General features: G+C 35.7%; 1 protein-coding gene and 2 long non-coding RNA genes across 10 annotated transcripts in view; 1 reads left to right on the top strand and 2 right to left on the bottom strand.

The window, feature by feature from the left end:
• LOC104219507 (uncharacterized) overlaps window positions 1-21,874 on the bottom strand; it is a 23,126-nt gene extending 1,252 nt beyond the window's left edge. The window contains exons 1-6 of one of the 8 annotated variants that reach the window (XR_011406707.1): window positions 21,478-21,874; window positions 21,060-21,141; window positions 20,539-20,571; window positions 16,335-19,577; window positions 2,042-2,173; window positions 1,600-1,826 (exon numbers count right to left, since the gene is read on the bottom strand). This is a non-coding gene — a long non-coding RNA (uncharacterized lncRNA). Of the gene's footprint in view, window positions 1-1,599; window positions 1,827-2,041; window positions 2,174-14,011; window positions 19,578-20,538; window positions 20,572-21,059; window positions 21,142-21,477 lie in introns of those variants that run through there. The other 7 variants (XR_709290.2, XR_709291.2, XR_011406706.1 and 4 more) reach the window with 7 other exon arrangements.
• LOC138889129 (uncharacterized) lies at window positions 2,286-2,447 on the top strand. The gene is made up of 2 exons (XR_011406708.1): window positions 2,286-2,351; window positions 2,407-2,447. It is a non-coding gene; the product is annotated as an uncharacterized lncRNA (long non-coding RNA).
• Window positions 8,834-12,108, bottom strand: LOC138888982 (uncharacterized). The gene is made up of 2 exons (XM_070171560.1): window positions 9,802-12,108; window positions 8,834-9,732 (listed from the first exon to the last, which is right to left on the bottom strand). Exons 1-2 carry the CDS (start codon window positions 10,322-10,324, stop codon window positions 9,707-9,709), a joined length of 549 nt encoding a protein of 182 aa, XP_070027661.1. The 5' UTR covers window positions 10,325-12,108; the 3' UTR covers window positions 8,834-9,706.
• Window positions 21,875-22,947: the final 1,073 nt, after the last annotated feature.

Here is a 22,947-nt window from a genome sequence, read left to right as displayed (position 1 = left end):
CATACCTTAACTTCCTGCTATTGAGCGCAATAAAATGTTTGTCAACCCTTTCAACTTTAATCTATAGCAATACAAGTCAAAGGGATTCCATATTAGCTATGATGCTCATGTTTTGGTCACTTAGCATTTTATCAAACACTTGGTGAAAATAAAGCTTCATAGTCCTTATTAATGGTGTCTCTACACCCAACAACACATTCTCTTGTTCCTAGATAAATTCTAAAGTCTCAAATGATTATAATCAACATTATTCTTCATCACCCATAAGGTAAACAACACCCTTAACCAATAATCAACAATCAACACCCCAATCCCAATCGTTCATGATTTTCTATCAAACCCATCAACTCATATCTCATGAACTAGGGTTTATAATCATTACACAAATGCTATAATCAATTAGAGGGTGAAGACATTACCTTTTTGGAGTTCAAACCCTTTGAAATCAAGTTCTAGGATTCCTTCTCTCAACAGTGATGTCACAATCGAATATCTAATAATATGGAGGGTTTACCCATGTTAATAAGATGTTGGGAAATTGAAATTAAATTAGAATCACCATTAAAACTTACCTTGGGTGGTGGAAGGACCCTTAAGGAGTTAGGTTTTTATTTTGGGGCTGTGGGCGATGAAATATAGCTTTAAAACGTCCCCTCACTAGCGTGCCCGTGCATCTGGAGGCCTGACCGCGCTAAACGGCAGTAACACTGCCTCAAAATTAGTGCGGCCGCGCTACCACCGTGCATATCGCATACTGTTCTGTAAAACGTGCATAACATTTTTTACAGAGATCCGTTTGGGCTCCATAATATATCTTTGGAAATCTATTTCAAAGGCCTACAATTTTCATGCTTTGAGTATTCCCAAATCCCTTATTAATTTTCACTAAAATCTGCTGGAATACGAACCTTCCGCAAACTTAGTCGATTTTGTCAAATCTTATGCACCTCACTTTCCATCTTGATTTTGATACAACTATTTTCCCCCATAATCATCCCGATGGTACTTCACATGTTCAAAATATATCCTTAATACTCCTTTAACTCATTCATACCTAAGCCGAATTCTTACGGGGTGTTACACGAAACTCGCTTTTGATGCCTTCAATGGACTCCTTAAAATTTCAGTCAAGCTAGGCTTTTGAATCACTCCGTTTGACCTTATAATTAAGGAGATATGTTTGTTTCAATATTAGGAAATAATGCAGATTTTTAAATACGAAGTCAATGACAATTTTGTAATTAATCTGAAAAATCTAACAATCCAATTCTTAGTAAAATGGCCATAAACTCCTCATACGATGTTTAAATTCGACGATTCTTTTTGCTATGGCTCCGTAATTATGATAAGTATCTAATACTTCAATAAAAATAGAAATTGGAGATCATTTGCGTAATATGGTACCATTTATGCTTGAAGAAATGACGTCGAAACATAAAGACGAGCGCAATACAACCCAAACTTATCCGATGCTCACCCGAGCCCCTGGGGACCCCGTCCGAATATACCAAGAAGTCCCATAAAATAACACTCGAGGCCTCAAATCATGCATAAGAATATCGAAACGACGAATCGCACCTCAAATCAAATTTGATGAATTTTTCGAAACCTTCAAATATTAATTTTCGTCAATTAGTGTCGAATCCTTCTAGAAATATCCAATTGCAAATCCGGGCATACGCCCAAGTAGAAAATCACCATCCGGATCTAACAGAACCATTAAAACTCCAATCTGAGATCAAATGCTAAAAAGTCAAACTTGGTCAACTCTTCCAACTTAAAGCTTCAATCATGAAGTTCATTATTCGAAATCGATTCCGAACAACCTGAAAACCAAAATCGATGATTCACACAAGTCATAATACATCATGCGGAGATACTCGTACATTCAAACTATCGAGTGAAGTGAATGCTCAAAACAAACGATTGGGTCGTTACATACAAGGATTGTTCTTAAACCATCAACCAAAGACTTATTTCTCACCGACCTTCACAATACAGTAGTCCTCTTCAAAATCAGAAGTCACAATGAAGAACTTACTTAGTGTACATGTGGTGGGTGGTATTCCCATGAGTTCCGCAGTATGCTCATTTGAAAGGCAGCCAAAAAGACTACTGTCCATTTCTGCTCGCCAAGACCGTATTCATCCATCTGCAACTTCAAAGAACTTGTCTAAAATAAAGCAAAATGAGTAATTCCCCTGTTATTTCAGTATTTAAAAATAGTACTATTAATGAATGAAGGGATCACTAAGAAGGATATATTGAATGTGTAGGAAAATATATGATTGGTAAGATGAACAAACTTGGAGAAAGGATGGATTATCTTGCACAAGGCATCCGTGAGCATGGTAAGGCACTTTAATTGATTGTGATGTCATTAATGTTTCAACTTTAATTGTGCAGTGAGCCTAAGCCCGAAGCTAACAGAAATTGTGAAGGGAAAATTGAGCCTTGGATAAAAATTCTTCAAGTAGGAGGGTTGGAGAGAATATTCAAGCAGAAGTTTAATGTTAGTGATGATGAAAAGCTATTGAAGGTTTCTCAAAGTTATTTATCAACGAGAGTAAAAGCACGAAGGGTGATGCCGTGCAATTTTTATATTATTGGTTTATCTGTCTTCATTGGTTGATGATTTATTTGGCTATTATGTAATGTCATACCTATCGTAGTTATCATATCTTTCCCTTTTTTGCATGTCCCCTCCCAGTTTGTACGTTGTTAATATCAGTTATTGCTACCACTACGTATATATACTTGTACAGGTTCATTTACGTAGGTGTCCTATCATAACCTTGTCACTATCTCGTCGAGCATATATAGGCTTGACACTTACAGAGTACATTGGATCGGTTGTACTCATATTATACTTCTGCACTTCTGGTGCAAATTTTGGTATTGGTCCCAGCGGTGCGTGAGGTGAGTCAAATCGGATCATTGCATACAGAGACTTAAGGTAGATCTGATGGCATCCGCAGACCTTGAAGTCCCCTTCCTCTTCCCTCTTTTACTGTTCATTTCCTTCGAAACAACTGTATTTATTTTAGACTCTGTTTATAGAACTTCTAGTTGCTCATCTACTCATGACTCCGGATCTTTGGGAGTAGATAATCATATAACTTGTGTTGGTACTATATTAGATTGGGTTTCTACTTCTCGTTATTTATCATCATTTTGTTTAAACTGTTAAAAAAATTGGCTATTTAACTATCTCACATCGACTTGCCTAGCAAGTGGATATTAGGCGCCATCACGGCCCCGAGGTTGGGATTATGGGTCGTGACAATAATAAGCCAAAGTGCATGTATTGGGACTTGCCTTCGAACATTTTAAAATACGAAAAAGGGCCTAAAGTGCCCCTGAAGTATCGAATTTGGTACAATAATACCCTCCTTCCACCTTTTCGAATAAAAATGCTCCTACCGTTTAACTTTTGGCTCAGTCATGCTTCTATTTCTAACAACGTTTCATTTTTTTAAAAAAAAAAACTTTCTTTTAATCCACATGTAATGTTTTTAATGGCTGAACTTAAAGACCGGTCCTAATACACTAACCCACCCGTAACCCGCCCCCCTTTGATTAGGAACTACTAACACTAGATCAACCAACGCTAATAACCAAAGCAAACACTATTACCGCTACTATCAAAACACTAATTTTCTCATTTCCTTTACTTAACTACTCATCCAACATCTACACAAATGACCAAAACAACAACTACTTGAAATTAAAAAAGTAGAAATATGCAGAATCTTGAAATACTTCATCAACATTTGCCACCAGCTTCTCAATTCATCATCTTGACGGTGGCAAAAAATACAAAAGTAGCCCATGACCATAGCAGTAATTTTCTCAATCGATTCACTTTTAATTCCAAATTGGAACCTTTCTCTTCCAGGCAGATACTTTGTTCAAATCTGCAACTTTGCTATAAACCATATCATTCATAGCTTGCTTCAACTTGTTCCTTTCTTGACGAAGGGAACCCAATGAAATTTTTTGATTAAGGATAAATATTGACACATGAAGTAGAAATTGTTCATCACGCCATTCCCAATAATGACAACCATTCTTCTCAAAATAACAACATTTATAGAATCTACGACCGCTATTTATAAGTGTCGTAGCAGTAAAATACTTGGCAATAATCTGCAATAACATATAGGGGAATCACCTTGGCTAAGAGAAGAAGCAGAAAGAGTAAGACATATGAAGCTAAAGGAAGAATAGTTATTAATGCAAATTTAAAAAAAAAGATACAAAATTGGGAGGTAGGAGATGGGAGATGAAGAATTTGAAGAACCCGAATGAAAAGAGGAAGAAGAAGAGTTGTTGCATCTTTAAAAAACTGGGTGTTTGGATTAAAACGAATTAAAGGAAAGCGGGTCGGTAATGGGGCGGGTTACGAGTGGGTTAGTGTATTGCGGCTGGCCTTTAAGTTCAACCAATAAAAATATTACATGTGGATTAAAAAAAGTTTAAAAAAAATAATAAGTTGTTAGAAATAGGGGCATGGCTGAGCCAAAAAGTTAAATGGTAAGTGCATATTTATTTGAAAAGGTGGAAGGAAAGCATTATTGTACCAAACTCGATACTTCAGGCCCGTTTACGTTAAAAATATTACATCACTTGGGCAACCATATATATCATATAACTCTGTTATCGCTCAGAGATATTCTCTAACTTAAGACATTCAACTTAAAGAACTATTACATGATAAATCCTTCAAGATAGATGATAAACCACAGATGTTTTATTACTTCATAAAATAATTTAGTACTGTAAGTAATAATGAACCATCTAGATGGATATACTTTATGTATGACTATGAACCATCCAATATGAATGAAATAAATACTTGAGTTGTAGCTATATGGAAAACATTGGTCAAGTATGATATGTATACTAGTAGTTGTGAGTGTTACTGTGTTAAAACAAAAATCAGAAAACAAAACTGTTAGAAGAATAAAGAAATCTAGAAAACAATAAAGAATCAGAAATATTCCGAGTCTACAATTTTCTTGTGCGTCCTTAAGTAATTTTAACCCCCTCACACGTTGCCAAGGTAATGGATTAAATCGTCCCAGGATAAAGCGGAATAAACCTTCCTGCAACAGTGGAAATACAAACTGCAGAATACCAACGAACGCAAAGAACGGAGCAAAATCACACTTACGAATTTGAGAAAGAGAGACTGCGAATTATGATGCAGTGTATTCAGAAAGAAGTTCTGGAGTGTTTTTCGTGTGTAGAAAATGGAGCCTTGCCTCAGAATTTATAGGCAATTATCAGAAGAGGTGTCTGAAAAGGTGCATTCTCTGAATCTGCTTGTCGCGGTTCCACCGCGGTCGCTGTAGGACCGCGTCCAAAGAGACCCTCTGAATCTTCAGCAGGATTCTGGCGTATTTTCAACAGTGATTTGGCATTTAATTAATAAGTAAATAAATTTTGTCCAAAAAATAATCTTATCGATCGATCATTTGACAAATCCAAATCCAAATCCAAAGCCGAGCCGAGCGAGCGACGATGACGAGGGTGCGAGGGTTCATTCTCTTCAACTCATTTTAAGAGCTTTAAGAAGTGATTCTATATATAAGCGCACAAATGTGGTTGTCCATCACCGATGAGGGACAAAGTGCAAGACAAAAGTTCGCTTCTTCAAATTTTTCATTTTCCCTCCATTTCCAATTCACACTTCTTCTACTTTAAAGCCCAATTGCTTAAAGTCCAACAATCCCCCACATGAATGGGAATGGCTGTATCAAGAAAGATCATAGATGAAAGCTATGTGATTTTGCAAGTAAGGATTAATTGCATCTGGATAAGTAGGTTTCCCTTTGAACTTTCCGTAGTGAACATATGTCGGATATACTCGGTCAATCGGTAGATTTGATATCTTTGAACCGTCGAACTTTAGTGTATACCTAGACAACCATATGTCACACAACCAACCCTTAACCGTCTTTTGGTTCTCATTGTTGTGTTCGTTTTAGCCATGAACACCGCCTGGTCTCATAAGTGCGTAGAGAATTGGCCTTACAAAATTCTCCTTGAAGCGGCTTACACTTCACACTTACGTAGGTGATTCCTAAAGGTGTAATCCTTTAGATTGACACTATTTGATAGATACCTCATCAAACTTTGGTAATCATTAAAGAACATGTAAAGTTCTATCCTTGTTACTAAACATTGTCTTCATCAGGAGAATGGACCAAAGATTTTATTTTGACAATGTTGAACCGGTCAATCACAACTTTGTTTGAGCTCCTTGAACCTAGATCTCGGAACATCCAAAATTCTAGGTAGAGTTACCGCCAGGTTGACTTGTCCTTGGCCATAGTCCCATTCCCTTAGATGATTTCTCAACTCCCTCTCTAGTTAAGCCTTTTGTAAGCGTATCCGCCGCATTATCCTTTGATCTTACATAATCAATAGTGATAATTCCACTAGAAAGTAGTTGTCTAACGGTGTTATGTCTTCGTCGTATATGACGAGACTTTCCGTTGTACATAACGCTCCCTGCCCGTCCTATGCAGCCTCACTATCACAATGTATGCAAATAGGAGCCAAAGGCTTTGGCCAGAACGGAATGTCTTCTAAGAAATTTCGAAGCCATTCAGCTTCTTCACCGACTTTATCCAAAGTTATAAACTCTGATTCCAATGTAGAACGAGCGATACACGTCTGTTTGGAAGATTTCCAAGATACTGCTTCTCCACCAACAGTAAAAACATATCCACTTGTGGACTTTGTTTCTGTTGAGCCGGTTATCCAATTTGCATCACTATATCCTTCGATAACCGTAGGATATTTATTGTAGTGCAAAGCGTAGTCTTGGGTATACTCCAAGTATCCCAGAACTCGTTTCATTGCCACCCAGTGATGTTTGTTGGGATTACTTGTGAATCGACTAAGTTTACTTATTGCACAAGCTATATCAGGTCGTGTACAGTTCATGATGTACATTAAGCTTCCCAACATACGAGCATACTCAAATTGAGATGTACTTTAACCTTTATTCTTTATAAGATGATGGTTTAAGTCAATTGGAGTTCTTGCACTTCTAAATTCCAAGTGTTTGAATTTTTCCAGTACCATTTTCACGTAATGTGACTGAGACAAAGCTAGACCTTGAGGAGTCCTCTGGATTTTAATTCCTAGAATTACATCGGCAACTCCTAAGTCTTTCATATCAAACTTACTAGCAAGCATACGTTTAGTAGCTTGAATGTCGGCAATGTCTTTGCTCATTATTAGCATATCATCAATATATAAGCAAACAATGACTATATGATTTGGAACGTTCTTAATGTAAACACATTTACCACATTCATTAATCTTAAAACCATTTGACAACATTGTTTGGTCAAATTTCGCATGCTATTGCTTGGGTGCTTGTTTTAGTCCATAAAGGGACTTGACAAGTCTACACACCTTCTTTTATTTTTCCGGAACCACAAACCCTTCAGGTTGGTTCATGTAAATTTCTTCCTCAAGATCACCATTTAAGAATGTTGTTTTTACATCCATTTGATGGATTTGAATACCATACAAGGCGGCTAACGCTATTAGCATCCGAATGTATGTAATTCTTGTTACCGGCGAGTATGTGTCAAAATAGTCAAGACCTTCTCGTTGTCTAAATCCTTTGACAACAAGTCTTGCCTTGTATTTGTCAATAGTATTATCGTCCTTCATTTTCTTCTTGAAAATCCATTTAGAACCCAACGTTTTGTTACCTGGAGGAAGATCAACCAATTCCCAGGTATGGTTGCTCAATATGGATTCTATTTCACTATTGATAGCCTATTTCCAATATTGTGCTTCTGAGGAAGACATTGCTTCCTTGAAGGTATGAGGCTCATTTTCTAACAGAAAAGTCAGAAAATCTGGACCGAATGAAGTAGATATTCTTTGACGTTTACTTCTTCTTGGATTTTCTTCATTAGGCATACCATCTGTTATTTCCTCCCAAGGTCATTTTGACTTTTGGCAGGTCACTTCACTTTCCTTTTTATACGGATAAATAGTTTCAAAGAATTCAGCATTATCTGATTCTATTATCATATTAATGTGAATCTCAGGATTTTCTGATTTATGAACCAGAAAACGATATGCCTTGCTATTGGTTATATATCCAATAAACACACAATCAACCGTTTTTGGACCTATCTTTACCCTTTTAGGTTTAGGAACTTGTACCTTAGCTAAACATCCCCACACTTTTTGAAGTATTTTAAGCTAGGCTTCCTTCCTTTCCACTTTTCATAAGGAATGGACTGTGTTTTACTATGAGGTACACGATTGATTATCCGGTTAGCTGTAAGTATAGCTTCCCCCCACAAGTTCGGTGGTAAGCCAGAACTTATTAGCAATGCATTCATCATCTCCTTCAATGTTCGATTCTTCCTCTCCGCAATTCCATTAGATTGTGGAGAGTAAGGGGCAGTTGTTTGGTGAATAATGCCATTTTCCAAACAAATTTCTTCAAAAGGAGATTCATATTCGCCACCCCTATCACTTCTTATCATTTTGATCTTTTTGTTTAGTTGCGTTTCAACTTCACTCTTGTATTGCTTGAAAGCATCAATTGCCTCATCTTTACTATTAAGTAAATAAACATAGCAGTATCTCGTGCTATCGTCAATAAAAGTAATAAAATACTTTTTCCCACCGCGAGATGGTGTTGACTTCATGTCGCAAATATCTGTGTGAATTAAGTCTAAAGGACTTGAATTCCTTTCAACGGACTTATAAGGATGCTTAGCATACTTTGATTCCACACATATTTGACATTTGGAATTAATGCAATCAAATTTTGGCAATACTTCTAGATTTATCATCTTCCGCAATGTTTTGAAGTTTACGTGACCTAAACGCGAATGCCATAAAGTGTTTGACTCAAGTAAGTAAGAAGAAACATTCACTTTATTGATAGGAACTGCTATTACATTTAGCTTAAAAAGGCCCTCATTTAGGTAACCTTTTCCTACATATACATCGTTCTTACTTAGTACAACACTATTAGAAACAAAAATACATTTGAATCCATTCTTGACAAGAAGTGAGGTAGACACAAGATTCTTGCGAATTTCTGGAACATGGAGGACTTGGTTTAGAGTCACTATTTTTTCTGATGTCATCTTCAACGCAATCTTGCCAACTCCTTCAATTTTGGCTGTAGATGAATTTCCCATGAAGATTGTCTCATCGGGTCTTGCGGGGGCATAAGAAGAAAATAACTCCTTGTTAGCACAAACATGGCGGGTGGCTCCAGAATCTATCCACCATTCTTTTGGATTTCCTACCAAGTTGCATTCAGACAACATGGCACATAAGTCCTCCATTTCATCTTCAACCATGTTAGCTTTATTCTTTTTTTTCTTATCATTCTTTGGCGCACGACAATTCATGGCCTTATGCCCAGATTTTCCACAGTTGTGGCAATTACCCTTGAACTTTTTCTTGCTTGGGTAATTCTTTGGTCCAGAAGCCTTCTTCCTCTTCTTATTTTGTGGCGCCTCCTCAACAACGTTTGCCCCCATTATTGTCGAGTTTCCACGTGACTTCTTTTCAGCATTTTTGTTGTCTTCTTTTATCCTCAAACGAACAATCAAGTCTTCTGTGTCATCTCCTTCCGCTTGTGTTTAAGATAGTTCTTAAAATCCTTCCACAACGGAGGTAACTTCTCAATGAAAGCAGCGACTTAAAAGGCCTCATTTACGACCATACCTTCAATAACAAATTCATAATTAATAATAAGATAAATCTTATTAATAAAATTATTGATTCTAGTCATACCTTCAGCAAGGAGGTCATGCACAATGACTTGTAATTCTTGGACTTGAGTTTTGACTGACCTAGTGTCAATCATTTTGAAATCCAAAAACCTTGCAGCCACGAACTTCTTAAGTCCGACATCCTCAGTCTTGTACTTCTTCTCAAGCGCATTCCATAACGCTTTTGAAGTTTCCATGACACTATAGACATTGTACAAGCCATCTTCCAAACAACTCAATATGTAGTTTTTGCACAAGAAATCAGAATGTTTCCATGCTTCAGTTACAACAAGTCGTTCATCATCCGGAGTATTTTCAGCCATGACCGGAGGATCCTCCTTGATGAAACGTTGCAAACTCAACGTAGTAAGATAGAAGAGCATCTTCATTTGCCAGCGTTTGAAGTCAACACCGGAAAACTTTCCGGATTTTTCTGCCGGTGCCATAGCATGAGCAGGAGTAGAACGGCTTGATGAGGCAGCATCACTCGTAACAGTAGCAACCGTTCCCGCAACACTTCCATTAGTTTGGTTTTCATTCGTCATATTTTTGTAAAGTTGAAAACAATACAAAACTTGTTAAATCAGTGAAATTTTGATATCTTCAAACTGAATACCAAACCAACCATACAACACGTAACAATGGTGAAGTTTTTATATACTTCAAACCCGTACGTTTATTATTCCGGTAAAGTTTTAATGTACTTTAAACCGGACAGAAACAATTATAGGAGTAGAAAGCAACAAGGCTTTAGTCTCCAACAAAGTATAAAGAAAACAGTTTAATAATCAACACAGAAACGTTAGTATTAAATTTCCTTAAGCTTGTGAGCGTTACTGTGTTAAAAGAAAATCAGAAAACAAAATTGTTAGAAGAATAAAGAAATCTAGAAAATAATAAAGAATTAGAAATATTCCGAGTCCACAATTTTCTTGTGCGTCCTTAAGGATATTTAACCCCCTCACACGTTGCCAAGGTAATGGATTAAATCCTCCCAGGATAAAGCGGAATAAACCTTCCTGCAACAGTGGCAATACAAACTGCAGGATACCAACGAACTCAAAGAATGGAGCAAAATCACACATACGAATTTGAGAGAGAGAGACTGCGAATTAGGATGCAATGTATTCAGAAAGAAAGAAGTTCTGGAGTATTTTTCGTGTGTAGAAAATGGAGTCTTGCCTCAAAATTTATAGGCAATTATCAGAAGAGGTGTCTGGAAAGGTGCATTTTCAGAAGAATACGCTGCCTGCCGAGACCGCGGCAGAACCGCGGTCACAGAGGCTCTCTGAATCTGTCTGTCGCGATTCCACCGCGGTCGCGGTAGAACCGCGGCCAGAGAGACCCTCTGAATCTTCAGCAAGATTCTGGCGTATTTTCAGCAGTGATTTGACATTTAATTAATTATTAAATAATTTAATAAATTTTTTCCAAAAAATAATCTTATCGATCGATCCAAAGCCGAGCCGAGCGAGCAACGACGATGACGGCGCGAGGGTTCATTCTCTTCAACTCCTTTTAAGAGCTTTAAGAAGTTATTCTATATATAAGCACACAAATGTGGTTGTCCCTCACCGATGAGGGACAAAGTGCAAGACAAAAGTTCACTTCTTCAAATTTTCCATTTTCCCTTTATTTTATTTTCCTCCATTTCCAATTCACACTTCTTCTACTTTAAAGCCCAATTGCTTAAAGTCCAACAGTAGTACTAATAGAACTAGAAGAAAACAAGATTTGACGACTATGACCAGAAGACATTTATATTGCCATTTATTAATCCTTCCAATGTATTTAAGTAAGCACAAAAATTATGTACTTAGGAACATACCTTGAAATGATGAACCACTAACCAAAAAAAAATAATCCATAGAACATTGTCCCACTGTCCATAAGAAATCCAACAGGCTTACGCATTGGAAGCTACAGTGTTACTTGGCTATGATAATACAAAAACAAATCAACTTTGTTGCGATACATTTCCTAAAAGTTGAGAAGGATTGTCGCATAGAACAATCAGAGTGCTGATAACGTCTTAAGAAACTAAGCTCAAAATAACAATATAAACCAACAAAATAGACAAGAGATGTAATGGGGAAAGAGAGAGAACTTTCTTATTTCATCAAGTATTTTTCATGTATTTCCAAGTGTGTTCAAGAGTCTACAATATCACTTCTCATCCTCTATTTATAGTATTATATAGAGGTATATAAAAGGATGTCATAAACATGTCATTAAGCATTTAGATCATAAATAAAGATCATGAAGAGGTTATAGAGGTATGAGAGTTACGATCATAAGTATTGAAGTAGTGGAAGTTATGAAAATTATGAAGAAGAGTAATGGGTGTTACTCAATTTAGGAATTATGGACATCCACCATATTCTAATGTTTCATAACACAGATTTTTATTTCATATTTTTAACCTCCTGCTGGTCGTAACTAAATTTGAGATGTTGTCATGCTCATCTCAATCATTTTTTACCCTAATGATGGAAGTATTGGGCAGCATCAAAGCTTAAGCGTTAGATGTGGCAAATAGTATATTGACTTTGGGAATGTTGACTGCGACTGTGGCTTTGCAATAATTAGGTGACCTTTATGGTCTAAGTATCTTGGACAATCATTTATTTTGTGGCTAATATAATGATACATTGACTTGTCTAATTCAAGTAATTGTTCTCTATTTAGCCTCTTCGGTAAATTTCCAGAATTCTCCCTTCGATGCTTGCAATTCCTTGCTTGATGGTAATTATAAAAGCATTGTTTTCCTCTAACAACATTGATAACTTTTCTTTCTTCTCCCTCTCTCTCTAGGTCTTCAAATTTTCACAGTTTTATCTTTCTGCCTTTTGTTAGATCTATTGATTCAATATTCATGAGAAATGTTCTCAGGCTCAAAGCCGCTATTCCTTAACTCATGGTTTGTAATACTATTGCCCCATTATCATGGAGTTAACTGTATTTTAGAATGTATATTTTGTTCTTGGATTTTTCATCTATGTTTCTCTTCTTAAAGCTATCAAATACAAGTCTAATATTAAAACTTTTATACATGCGTATGATATTTATGAATGCATAGAAAATAGCATTGGTTCATTCTCTTTGTTATAACAGACTAGGTTCTCATGGTGGCCTTCAATTCGTGGTGAGTTTCGGCTTTTTGTTAATTTCTTTAGTGTTTTTGGGCTTATTATGTCAGTATTTTTTGCCTGATTTGAATTTCTCTTCAAGAAGTGGAATAGGGGACTCGATATCTCATCATGCCACTTAATTATCTCATTCCAAATATGAGGAAGATATCAGTGGAATTGAAGGCAACAATTCAAGAAAAAATATGGCAGTTCATGGCTAATTACTTTGAGTATTGCAAGATTTGCTCCCAAACAAACACGAAAAGTATATGTGATCGACAAGCAATATAGGATTGTAAGTCCAGATATTGTACCGACAAGGACTTATGATTAACTATTTACTAAATTAAACTAAGACAATTAATCTTTTCAAGCGAATCCTAAAGTATGAATATTTAATAAAAACTAATCTAGATTAGTAAATTAAGAGATTAAAGGAAACAAGTTTGGAATATTGGAGACCGATTCAACAACAACCCTGTATAATCCAACTTAGTAGGGTCTGGGGAGGGTAGTGTGTACGCAGACCTTACCCCTACCCAGGGGTAGAGAGGCGGCTTCCAAATAACTCATGTCATCCTTCCTTCCAAGGACTTCCCACATTGCTCTTGGGGAGACTCGAACTTATAACCTTTTGGTTGGAAGTGGAGGTTGCTTACCATCAGAGCAACTCCTCTTGTCTGGGGTGGAGACCGATTCAATGAGAGACAATATTCTAGAGTTATGGGTTAGCGAACAATCATGTTGAGTTTTTCACCTAAGTCTTCTAATTAATTTATCTGGTTTGTTGATTGATAAGGCTAATATTGCTTGTGGCCTTCTCCCGAAGTACTACTCGCATATTCAAGCTACCCTAACGCCTATATTCCTATATATGGAATTAGGATTAACAAGAACGCATTTATAATTCCCGTATAATAACGAAGCAAGACGATTAGGTATATTCCTATCCTAACTGCAAATCCGTCCCCGATGCTCGAGTTCAAGATCTTGCCCTATTCAATCTTATTTGCAATCAAAACATATCTCTCCCGAGTTCAATCATAGATTCGTAGATAGTATTCAATTGGTGCTCAAGCAATCAAATAATTAAGCGCAAGATTGAATAAATAAACCAATATGATAAAATAATAAGAACAATTCAAGCTTCAAACTACAATATTCATGTAGCACCCAAAACTCTAGAACTAATAAACTATGAAATTAAAGGAAGAGAAGAGAAGAAAAACAAGTTAGAAGCCTCCTCCAAGTGTGGGTTGTGTTCCCGTCCGTGAATTCTCCTTCAGAGTATAATAGTTCCCCTCCAAATTAAGTTTAGAACTCCTTTTATACGAGTTGAAGCCATATAGGACCGAAATAACCTTGTCCCGAACGAAGTTGGAAAAATCACATCACCTAGCGTCCAGGCCAGCGTGAGCTGGCCGTGGCGCTGAAAGCAGTGAGCGATTTCACGTTCCGTCTTTCAATTCTTGCGCTGCCAGGTACGTTTTTCTTTGCCTTCTTTTGTTCGCTTTGAATTCCATTTCCTTGTGTTGCACTTTGGGGACAACACCCAAAGGGTGTCCCCCTTTTTTTTATTCTTCTAACTTTCTTTTTTTTTTCTTCCGTATTTTATTTAATTTTGCTTCAAATCTCTTTCTCTTCCTACTACATTATTCTTATACAGTTAAAATATAATATTAAGCATAAAGTAATATAATTAATACAAAATAATGGGTAAATATATGCATTTTTAGCCGAATATCACAATCCCACACTTAAACTTTTGCTCGTCCTCGAGTAAGCATTAGAACCACTCTCAATAAATCAAGCCTAGAAAGACTACCACTTCGGTTGATACTAACAGTTAGGCCCTATAGCAACTCAAATCATCAGACATACATTTCCTCATCATTGTGCAAGATATACAAGTCATAAACAAACAAACAACAAACTTCTAGCCTTCTAACCTCAGAGAGGGACTCTAACTTATCAAATTTAAGCTAACTCACCTACTTTGTCAAAGAAGCTAATAAAATCACCTATCTATCATGAAACAAGTGTCCTCACAAGAATAAATAGTGCATACACTCAAATCAAAGAATGAATATAATTTAAGGACTTAGCATCAAAGAACAACCCTCACACTCACAACGAATTCACATGTATGCTCAAAGAATCTTAAGTTGGCTCATTATGTGCATCTCTACTAATTAAGTATGCTCGAATATAATCAAATATGACTTAACGGGTTGTAATATTGGCTAAGGGACGGGTAGGAGAAATATATAATAGTGACTTATACTTCCCGAAGCACTTTGCACTTTTAGACTTCATCACCCATCATTTTCTACTCTTCACTTTATTTTTCAGTCCTCTCTTTATCTATTATTTCACAAGTATTTCCCTCATATTAAGAACGTTTTTTTTTCAAAGGAATTTTTTTTTTAATTCTCACTTTTTTTTTCATGCCACATCTTTTCAAGAGAACCTTTTCATTACTTTTCTCTATCGTTGGTCACCATTTTTTACCTAATCATCCCTTTCTTCACATTTATCAATTAATATCATAGTCTAAGCAACATGCTCAAGGAAGCAGGGTGCAAAAAATAGGGATTCAACAAAAGGATTAAGGCAAAAATATAGCTTCCAAACAAAAGGCTACAGGTTCAAAGGGCTAACTAGCGGTACAATATCCGAAAAGCCTAAAATTCACAAGACATATCAAAGAAAGCCTATTATTATCTTCTAGATAGAGCAACACTTTTATTTCGCTTCAATAACATGCGGGGCAAGTTCTAGACTAAGATGCAAAACATGGAATAAACAAGAAATGTTCACCACACATGGCACAAGTATCACTCAAGACAGATCAATTTTACTCTAAAACAGACAGGATCATAGCGAACAACAAAATAAGAATAAGTTACATACAGAGTCACAACCCTGAGCTTAAGTGTCAAAAACTCTGCTATTTTATTTATTACTCAAGCACTCAGAGAAAAGTACTACTCAAGCTCAGGCCTAAATATGGTAGTAGCAAACATGTCACAAAGCTTTTTCTTCTCCCTCTTTTACTACTCCTAAAAAAATCTAATCCTAAAAATAAAAATAAAAATTTACCCGGTTCAAGTTACATCCTCAGGAAAAGAATCGATGCACAAAGAAAAATCAAGGGGGATTATTATCTAACTATAACTAACTAGAAAAGAAAAGAAAAGAAAATATTTTTCTATTTTTTTTATTTTCGTTTTCTTTTTTTAGTTTTTTTTAACAAACATCACTACACTAAGAAAGAATATTACAGCTAAGCTAAGATAGCACATAAAATCACTCAAACAATCTTCTCACCCCACACTTAAAATTGTGCAATGTCCTCAATGCAAATTGTAAAAAACAAGAGGGTAAAAGAGACTCTCTGGTAGGCCAAAGACCGAAGAATTACCTGCTCACGGGATACTCAGACCACTCCAGATTGTTATCCTTTGTGCGGGCAACCCACACTTTGTTTTAATCCCCTGCTCGATTTTTCACACGCCTAATAGCTTTATTCCATGCTGCTAATCCTACAAAATACAAAAACAACACTACAACGATAACACAATAAAAGAAAACAAAAATCAAAAGAACAAAAAAATAGAATTGGGTTGCCTCCCAACAAGTGCCTTATTTGTAATTGTAGCACAACTTACACTACTTAATCACTTTTCCTTCTACTTTGAGGATATGAATTGCGCCCTCAATTTTCCATCAATTTTTCCGTCACGTTCATGGGGCGGTGGTGTGAAAATAAAGGAACCAAGCAATAGATATCGCCTCTTACACCTCTTGGCCCTTAGGTGAGGAATGTCGTTTTATCTCCTTGGCATCACAAATTTCAGAATATAAGCACTTTGTTCCCCATTCATTGACTCGTCCATAGGCTCGAATGGATCAATTCTCGTGTCACCAACCAAGCACAACATTAAAAAATGGTTAGAATGAGGTCCAATGCGCTCCAACCCTAGAATCGCTTCGCTTTTGACATCCTCACTTTTGCACACTTCGTCAACCTTGGCATTATTAATAATATTTTAGTCGAGTAGTTGGAATTCCTTTTTTCTGCTCCATAAGCTCGCCAGTATCTATAAAGTTGGTTGTGGGGCATCAGACGCCTCAAACCTTTTATTTAATTGAGCCTGCATGTGTCAGGGATATCCGAGCCAAATTGGTCTATCTCCTGCCAGAACTCAGTTCTTTCGTCTATCAGTTGTTCTTCCATATTTGAAAGATTATTACGTAGAACCCCATGAAATTTTACCAGTTGAGCTTGTTCCTCTAGCCAATATTGGCTCACGATATCTGCTTCTTCAAAGTTATCTTCTTATGGGAACTTGCCCTCTTCGTCGAGTTGAGGTTCTTCCTAAAAATTGGCCATTAATTCGTCCTTTCTAGCCTGCAGTCCTTTGATCTCTAAGGAAATCTTTTTGTAAATTTCATCTTGTTGCTTGGCTACTTGCCTCATTACATCTTGTTGCTCGGCTACATGCCTCATTATGTCCATAATACGAGCAACGCATTCCATATCCTCCACTTTATTGCTCATAAAAATTATTAGAAACATCATAATAAGAGCTCTAAGAAGGATAATAAGAATTAGGACAACCATCCCAATGGCCACCTTGACCACCACACAAATTACAATATTCCACTCATAAGATTGAGATTCACAATTTTGCCATAAGTGTGGTCCTCCACAATATGGACAAGGATCACCATAATAAGAATAATCAATATTCGACCAATTCTCATTCCAAGATGTAATGTAAACAAAGATAAGAAAATATTAAATTAAACTAAAAATAAAAAAACTTGAATAGACAAAAGGCAAAAAATCTAATCTAGTAGAATAGTTAAATTCTAAGTCCACGGCATCGGAGCCAAAAACTTGTTGCCCCAAAAAGCACACGCAAGTATACATGGTCGACAAGTAATATAGGATTGTAAGTCCAGATATTGTACCCACAAGGACTTATGATTAACTATTTACTTAATTAAACTAAGGCAATTAATCTATTCAAGCGAATCCTAAAGTATGAATATTTAACAAAAACTAATCTAGAGTAATAAACTAAGAGATTAAAGGAAACAAGTTTGGAATATTAGAGACCGATTCAATGAGAGACAATATTCTACAGCTATGGGTTAGCTAACAATCTCGTTGAGTTTTTCACTTAAATCTTCTAATTAATTTATCTGATTTATTGATTGACAAAATTAATATTGCTCGTAGCCTTCTCCCGAAGTATTACTCGCCTATTCAAGCTAACCTAACGCCTATATTCCTATGGAATTAGGATTACCAAGAACGCATTTATATTCCCGTACAATAACCAATCAAGGCGATTAGGTATATTCCTATTCTAACCACAAATTTGTTCCCGATGCTCGCACTACAACATTTTAGGCCTTTAACCACACTCAAAATGTGTGGCCTAAGCTTTAGAAAGTGTGGCATTTGATCAAAAGCCACACTTTTTGACCTAAGGCAACGCTTTTCAGGGGTGGCCTAAGCAAGCGTAACCTTTGCCCTAAGGAAACGCTTTTCATGAGGCAAAGGCCACGCTTTACAATAGCCATGTTTTTTATGTCCTGTAGCTACACTTTTGAAGCGTGCTCATCGTCAACTTATAAGCAACCCTTCCCAAGCGTTGCTCCAATAGCCATAAATAATTATTTAGCACTAGCCACTAGTACATAGTAGTCAACTTCTACATAAAATAGTCTCAAACGCTTTTTGAGAAATATCCTTCTAGACATAAAAAAGGTAATAGAGAGACATAAACAAATATTAAAGGAAATTAGAAGGGGATAAGATATTTCATTAGCAAGAAGTCAATCATCTTCTTTATCATGCTAACTAAGTTTATAAGCATTACCAGTTTCTTTACATGTATAAAAATAAGTATATCAATTTTTCCCAAAAACAGTAATTAAAAAAACTCCAAAAAAGCTTCTGCCTTCAAGGATCATTTCGGCAAAGTAGTAGATGTCCATCGATTTAACGACAACGACTGAGACTTCTGCTTTACAGACTTTCAATCGTGATCTTATTAGACTAAATTTTTGATATTTTTTAATATACTTTCGATCACTGACTGAAAGTCACTAAGTTTTTAAGGAGTTAACACGTCAAATTTTGTCGTTACTAGCAGACATATCTATGTCAATAGTGGTGCCCCAGCTGCGCTCAAATCCTGGATCCGCCTCTGTTTGTACAAGACAATAATTTGTTTGATTTCACAAATATGTAGGTAAGATGCTTTTCGCTTCGCCTTATGAATGTCCTCAAAGACGATAAAACTAAGTAATAAGAAGGCATAAACTTTTAGGTGGTATGAAATATTTTTCTAATTTCTATGTGGTATGAAGCATAAAACATTCTAATGAAGTTGAACATATGTTATAATGGAGTACTGATTTTAGAGAAAATAACTGGTGGATAAAATCATAGTTTCGGCTTCAACAGTAGTATATGTTTTAGAATTCTACGAGCAAGAAGCTTGAAAAATAAAGCAATTGTTTAATTGGATAGAAAAATTACCAGATATTTGCTTAAGTAACCTTATAAAGTGCATTTCTCTGCTTTGTGTTCTCAACTAAGTTCTGCCAATGTATGTCTCTTTTCATGTAGTTATGAACCAACAACCTAAATACCAAGGGAAAGTCCAAATCACATCACACTAAAAGTCACAAGTAAGCTTCCTAAATGCATTAATGAATAACCATAAGTCAGATGAATACCTAGTACATGAGAAAGATTTCAGTATGATAAATATGGATGATGAATCCAAAATCAAAAAGAATTAACTAACTTTGTATGGGTTGTAATACTAACAATATTTAATATATAATATTTTTTTTAAGTATAAAAATACTTGGCAAAGTCCAAAAATCTTTATGTTCCTTATGGAACGCATTAGTCTTACTTTCATTCAAGGTATCTTGAAACAGAAAGTTTCAACAAACTCAATCTTTGCACAAAAATCTATAAATATCAAACCCATAATTTATATATCAACTGGCTAGATCGGCATCCAATTAGATTGATCATAAATTATATACTAGTAGTTATTTTAATGAAGTAATAGCCATTACTTATTTTTTGCCAATATTTACACGTCCAATAGGAGATATTTTGCAAGGATGAACTAAGTAGAATTTGCAATAGGCAGTGAATCTGCAAATATCTATTTTATCAATAGATTGACAAAATGCAGGTAAAAAATGAAATATCTACATAATAAACCTAATAACAGAATTTAGATTATATTAGTAACATTCTCAAGCATAGAGAAACAAAAGGAACCTAACCATATAAGTTAGATTCCTACCGTAAGGTTATTAGTTAGATCAAAGATTTTAAGTGTTGCACAATAGAAATATCAGCAACTTGATTCACAAAGTATAATATTAACACTGCTCTTGATAACAATGGATGGCAATTCACTTTTTGGATAGATACAATATGGAGTTTCATGGAAGCATTCCAGTACAAAAAACAATGTAGATGATAGCAACTATAAGGTAATATCACAAAACCACATAAATAATAACTATCTAACTGTCACCATGACAAAACAAGAACTCGCTGATAAATCAATGCATACCTGATTTTTTACATAACGATACCATATTCATACCTATAAAAAAATAATATTATATTCATATTAATCCAATATAAAACCTTTTAGTAGTGAGCAAGCATATATCCAAAGGAAAGGAAAAGGATAAAACACAAACACAAACTGATCATGTCACATTTTTTTAAAGAAATAAGCTTTGAGCTTAAACCATAGAATTCTCAGTAATAATGCACACAAATTCAATCAAGAGGAAAATTAGAAGGAGCATCGACTTCATCAAAAGGAAAGCAATCAATATCGCATATGCCATGTAGCTTTTAATAGCAGATATGATGTTTAGTTAAGCTAAAGAAGTCTCATGAGATTATGAAAAGAACATTATGGAGATATTTTTTGGCTATTGCGGAAGCCAAAAATGCACATCCTATGTTAGATTACTTTTTAAAAAAATTCTTACCACCCCATTCCATCTCCCTTAAATCTACGGAATCCAATAATACACACAAGCGAATTGATGTTTCTTTTGTACAAAATCAAACTCTCACCTATCTCCCTCTAGAGACGAATTTTCAAGTCTTTCATCACTGTCGTTGATGGTCAGATCTACTTATCTCGCCCTTGCATAAACTGTCAAAAATTGAACACACTTCAATATTAGGACGTGGGTTGGTTTATAAGGCGTACAAGAAATTGAACGCAAACTAATTTCTTTCGTAATATGACAAAAAATTATGATAGAAACCTGAAAATATTAGGGGAAAATAAGCACGAGAAGCCCTTAAACAATCATTCAAGTGCAACAAGGGTTTTTTATTTCACAACTTCAAATCCATTAAGATTTAGAGTGCAACACTAAAACTCCGTACCAAAATTATATTTAGTTCTAAGTAAAGAAATTAAACACAAAAAAAGTAATAGTAAAGAGAGATTAATCAAAGTGGGTTTGACAAAATCAGCACATACAAGTATGGAAGCAGAGTTATCGATTTTCGTAAAGGAACAAAAGGTGCAGACAAATCGATGGCGGCACTTGACTGGGTGTTGCAGAGGAAGTGTCGCCGAAGGAGCCAACACAAGTTGAGTCAGTGCAAGACCATCTCAATTAGTTTCATTGCCGAAACTCCATCTTTTGTACTGAATAGACTTGGTCGTTGTAAGCGGGTGGAGGAGTCGGAGTACACGGAAAGGGATTGGGAAATTTCAAAGGAGGAATATTTTAGAGGTTTCTTCAGAACTGGGGGGAATATTTCACTTAAGAGAAATAATTGGGGGAAATATTTGTGGGAGTTTTATTGAAAGGTTTACAATTCACTTATAAAGAGCTAGTTTTAGGATGAATAAACCGAACCTTTTAAAAGAGTTGCCATATTTGTGAGCAAGTGTTGTCAAATATTTTATAATTTAACAACACTTAAAAAGCGTAGGCTTTGTAGTTAAAAAGAACACTTTACAAGTGTTGCCTAAATTGTGTAGCCTAAAACTCTCAACAAAGGCCACCCCTTAAAAGCGTGCCCACAAATACTTTTGGCAACACTTTTCAAGAGTTGTCTAAAATTAGTATGGTCGTAGGCCAAAGTTGTTGTAGTGTCGAGTTCAAGATCTTGCTCTATTCAATCTTATTTGCAATCTAAAATTCTCTCTTCCGAGTTCAATCAAAAATTCGTAGAAAGTATTCAATTGGTGATCAAACAATCAAATAATTAAGCGCAAGATTGAATAAATAAACTGATATGATAAAATAATAAGAACAATTCAAGTTTCAAACTACAATGTTTATGTAGCACCCAAAACTTTAGAACTAATAAACTATGAGATTAAAGGAAGAGAAGAGAGGAAAAACTAGTTAGAAGCCTTCTCCAAGTCCCGTCCGTGAATTCTCGTTCAAAGTATGTTAGTTCCCCTCCAAATTAAGTTTAGAACTCCTTTTATACGAGTTGAGGCCGTGTAGGACCGAAACAACCTTGTCCCGAACGAAGTTAGAAAAATCACGTCACCTAGCGTCCAGGCCAGCGCCTCACGCTAGCCGTGGCGCTGAAAGCAGTGAGCGATTTCACGTTCCGTCTTTCAATTCTTGAGCTGCCAGGTACGTTTTTCTTTTGCCTTGTTTTTTTGCTTTGAATTCCATTTCTTTGTCTTCCACTTGGGGACAAAACCAAAGGGTGTCCCCTTTTTTTTATACTTACAATTTTCTTTCTTTTTCTTCCGCATTTTATTCAATTTTATTCCAAATCTATTTATTTTCCTACCGCTTTATTCCTATACAGTTAAAATATAATATTAAGCATAAAGTAATATATTTAACACTCAAAAAACGATTAAAAATACTAGAACGTGAGGCAACAATGGGTGAATATATGCATTTTTGGCTGAATATCACTTTCCATTTGGTTTATATGTATATTCTTCTATATCATCAAGCTAAAATTTCTGACA

Source organism: Nicotiana sylvestris, chromosome 4 (genome assembly GCF_000393655.2).
Source record: "Nicotiana sylvestris chromosome 4, ASM39365v2, whole genome shotgun sequence".
In the NCBI taxonomy this organism is placed as follows: Eukaryota; Viridiplantae; Streptophyta; class Magnoliopsida; order Solanales; family Solanaceae; genus Nicotiana; species Nicotiana sylvestris.
Note: the sequence above shows the minus strand (reverse complement) of the source record. Positions and strands in the feature narration are given on the sequence as shown.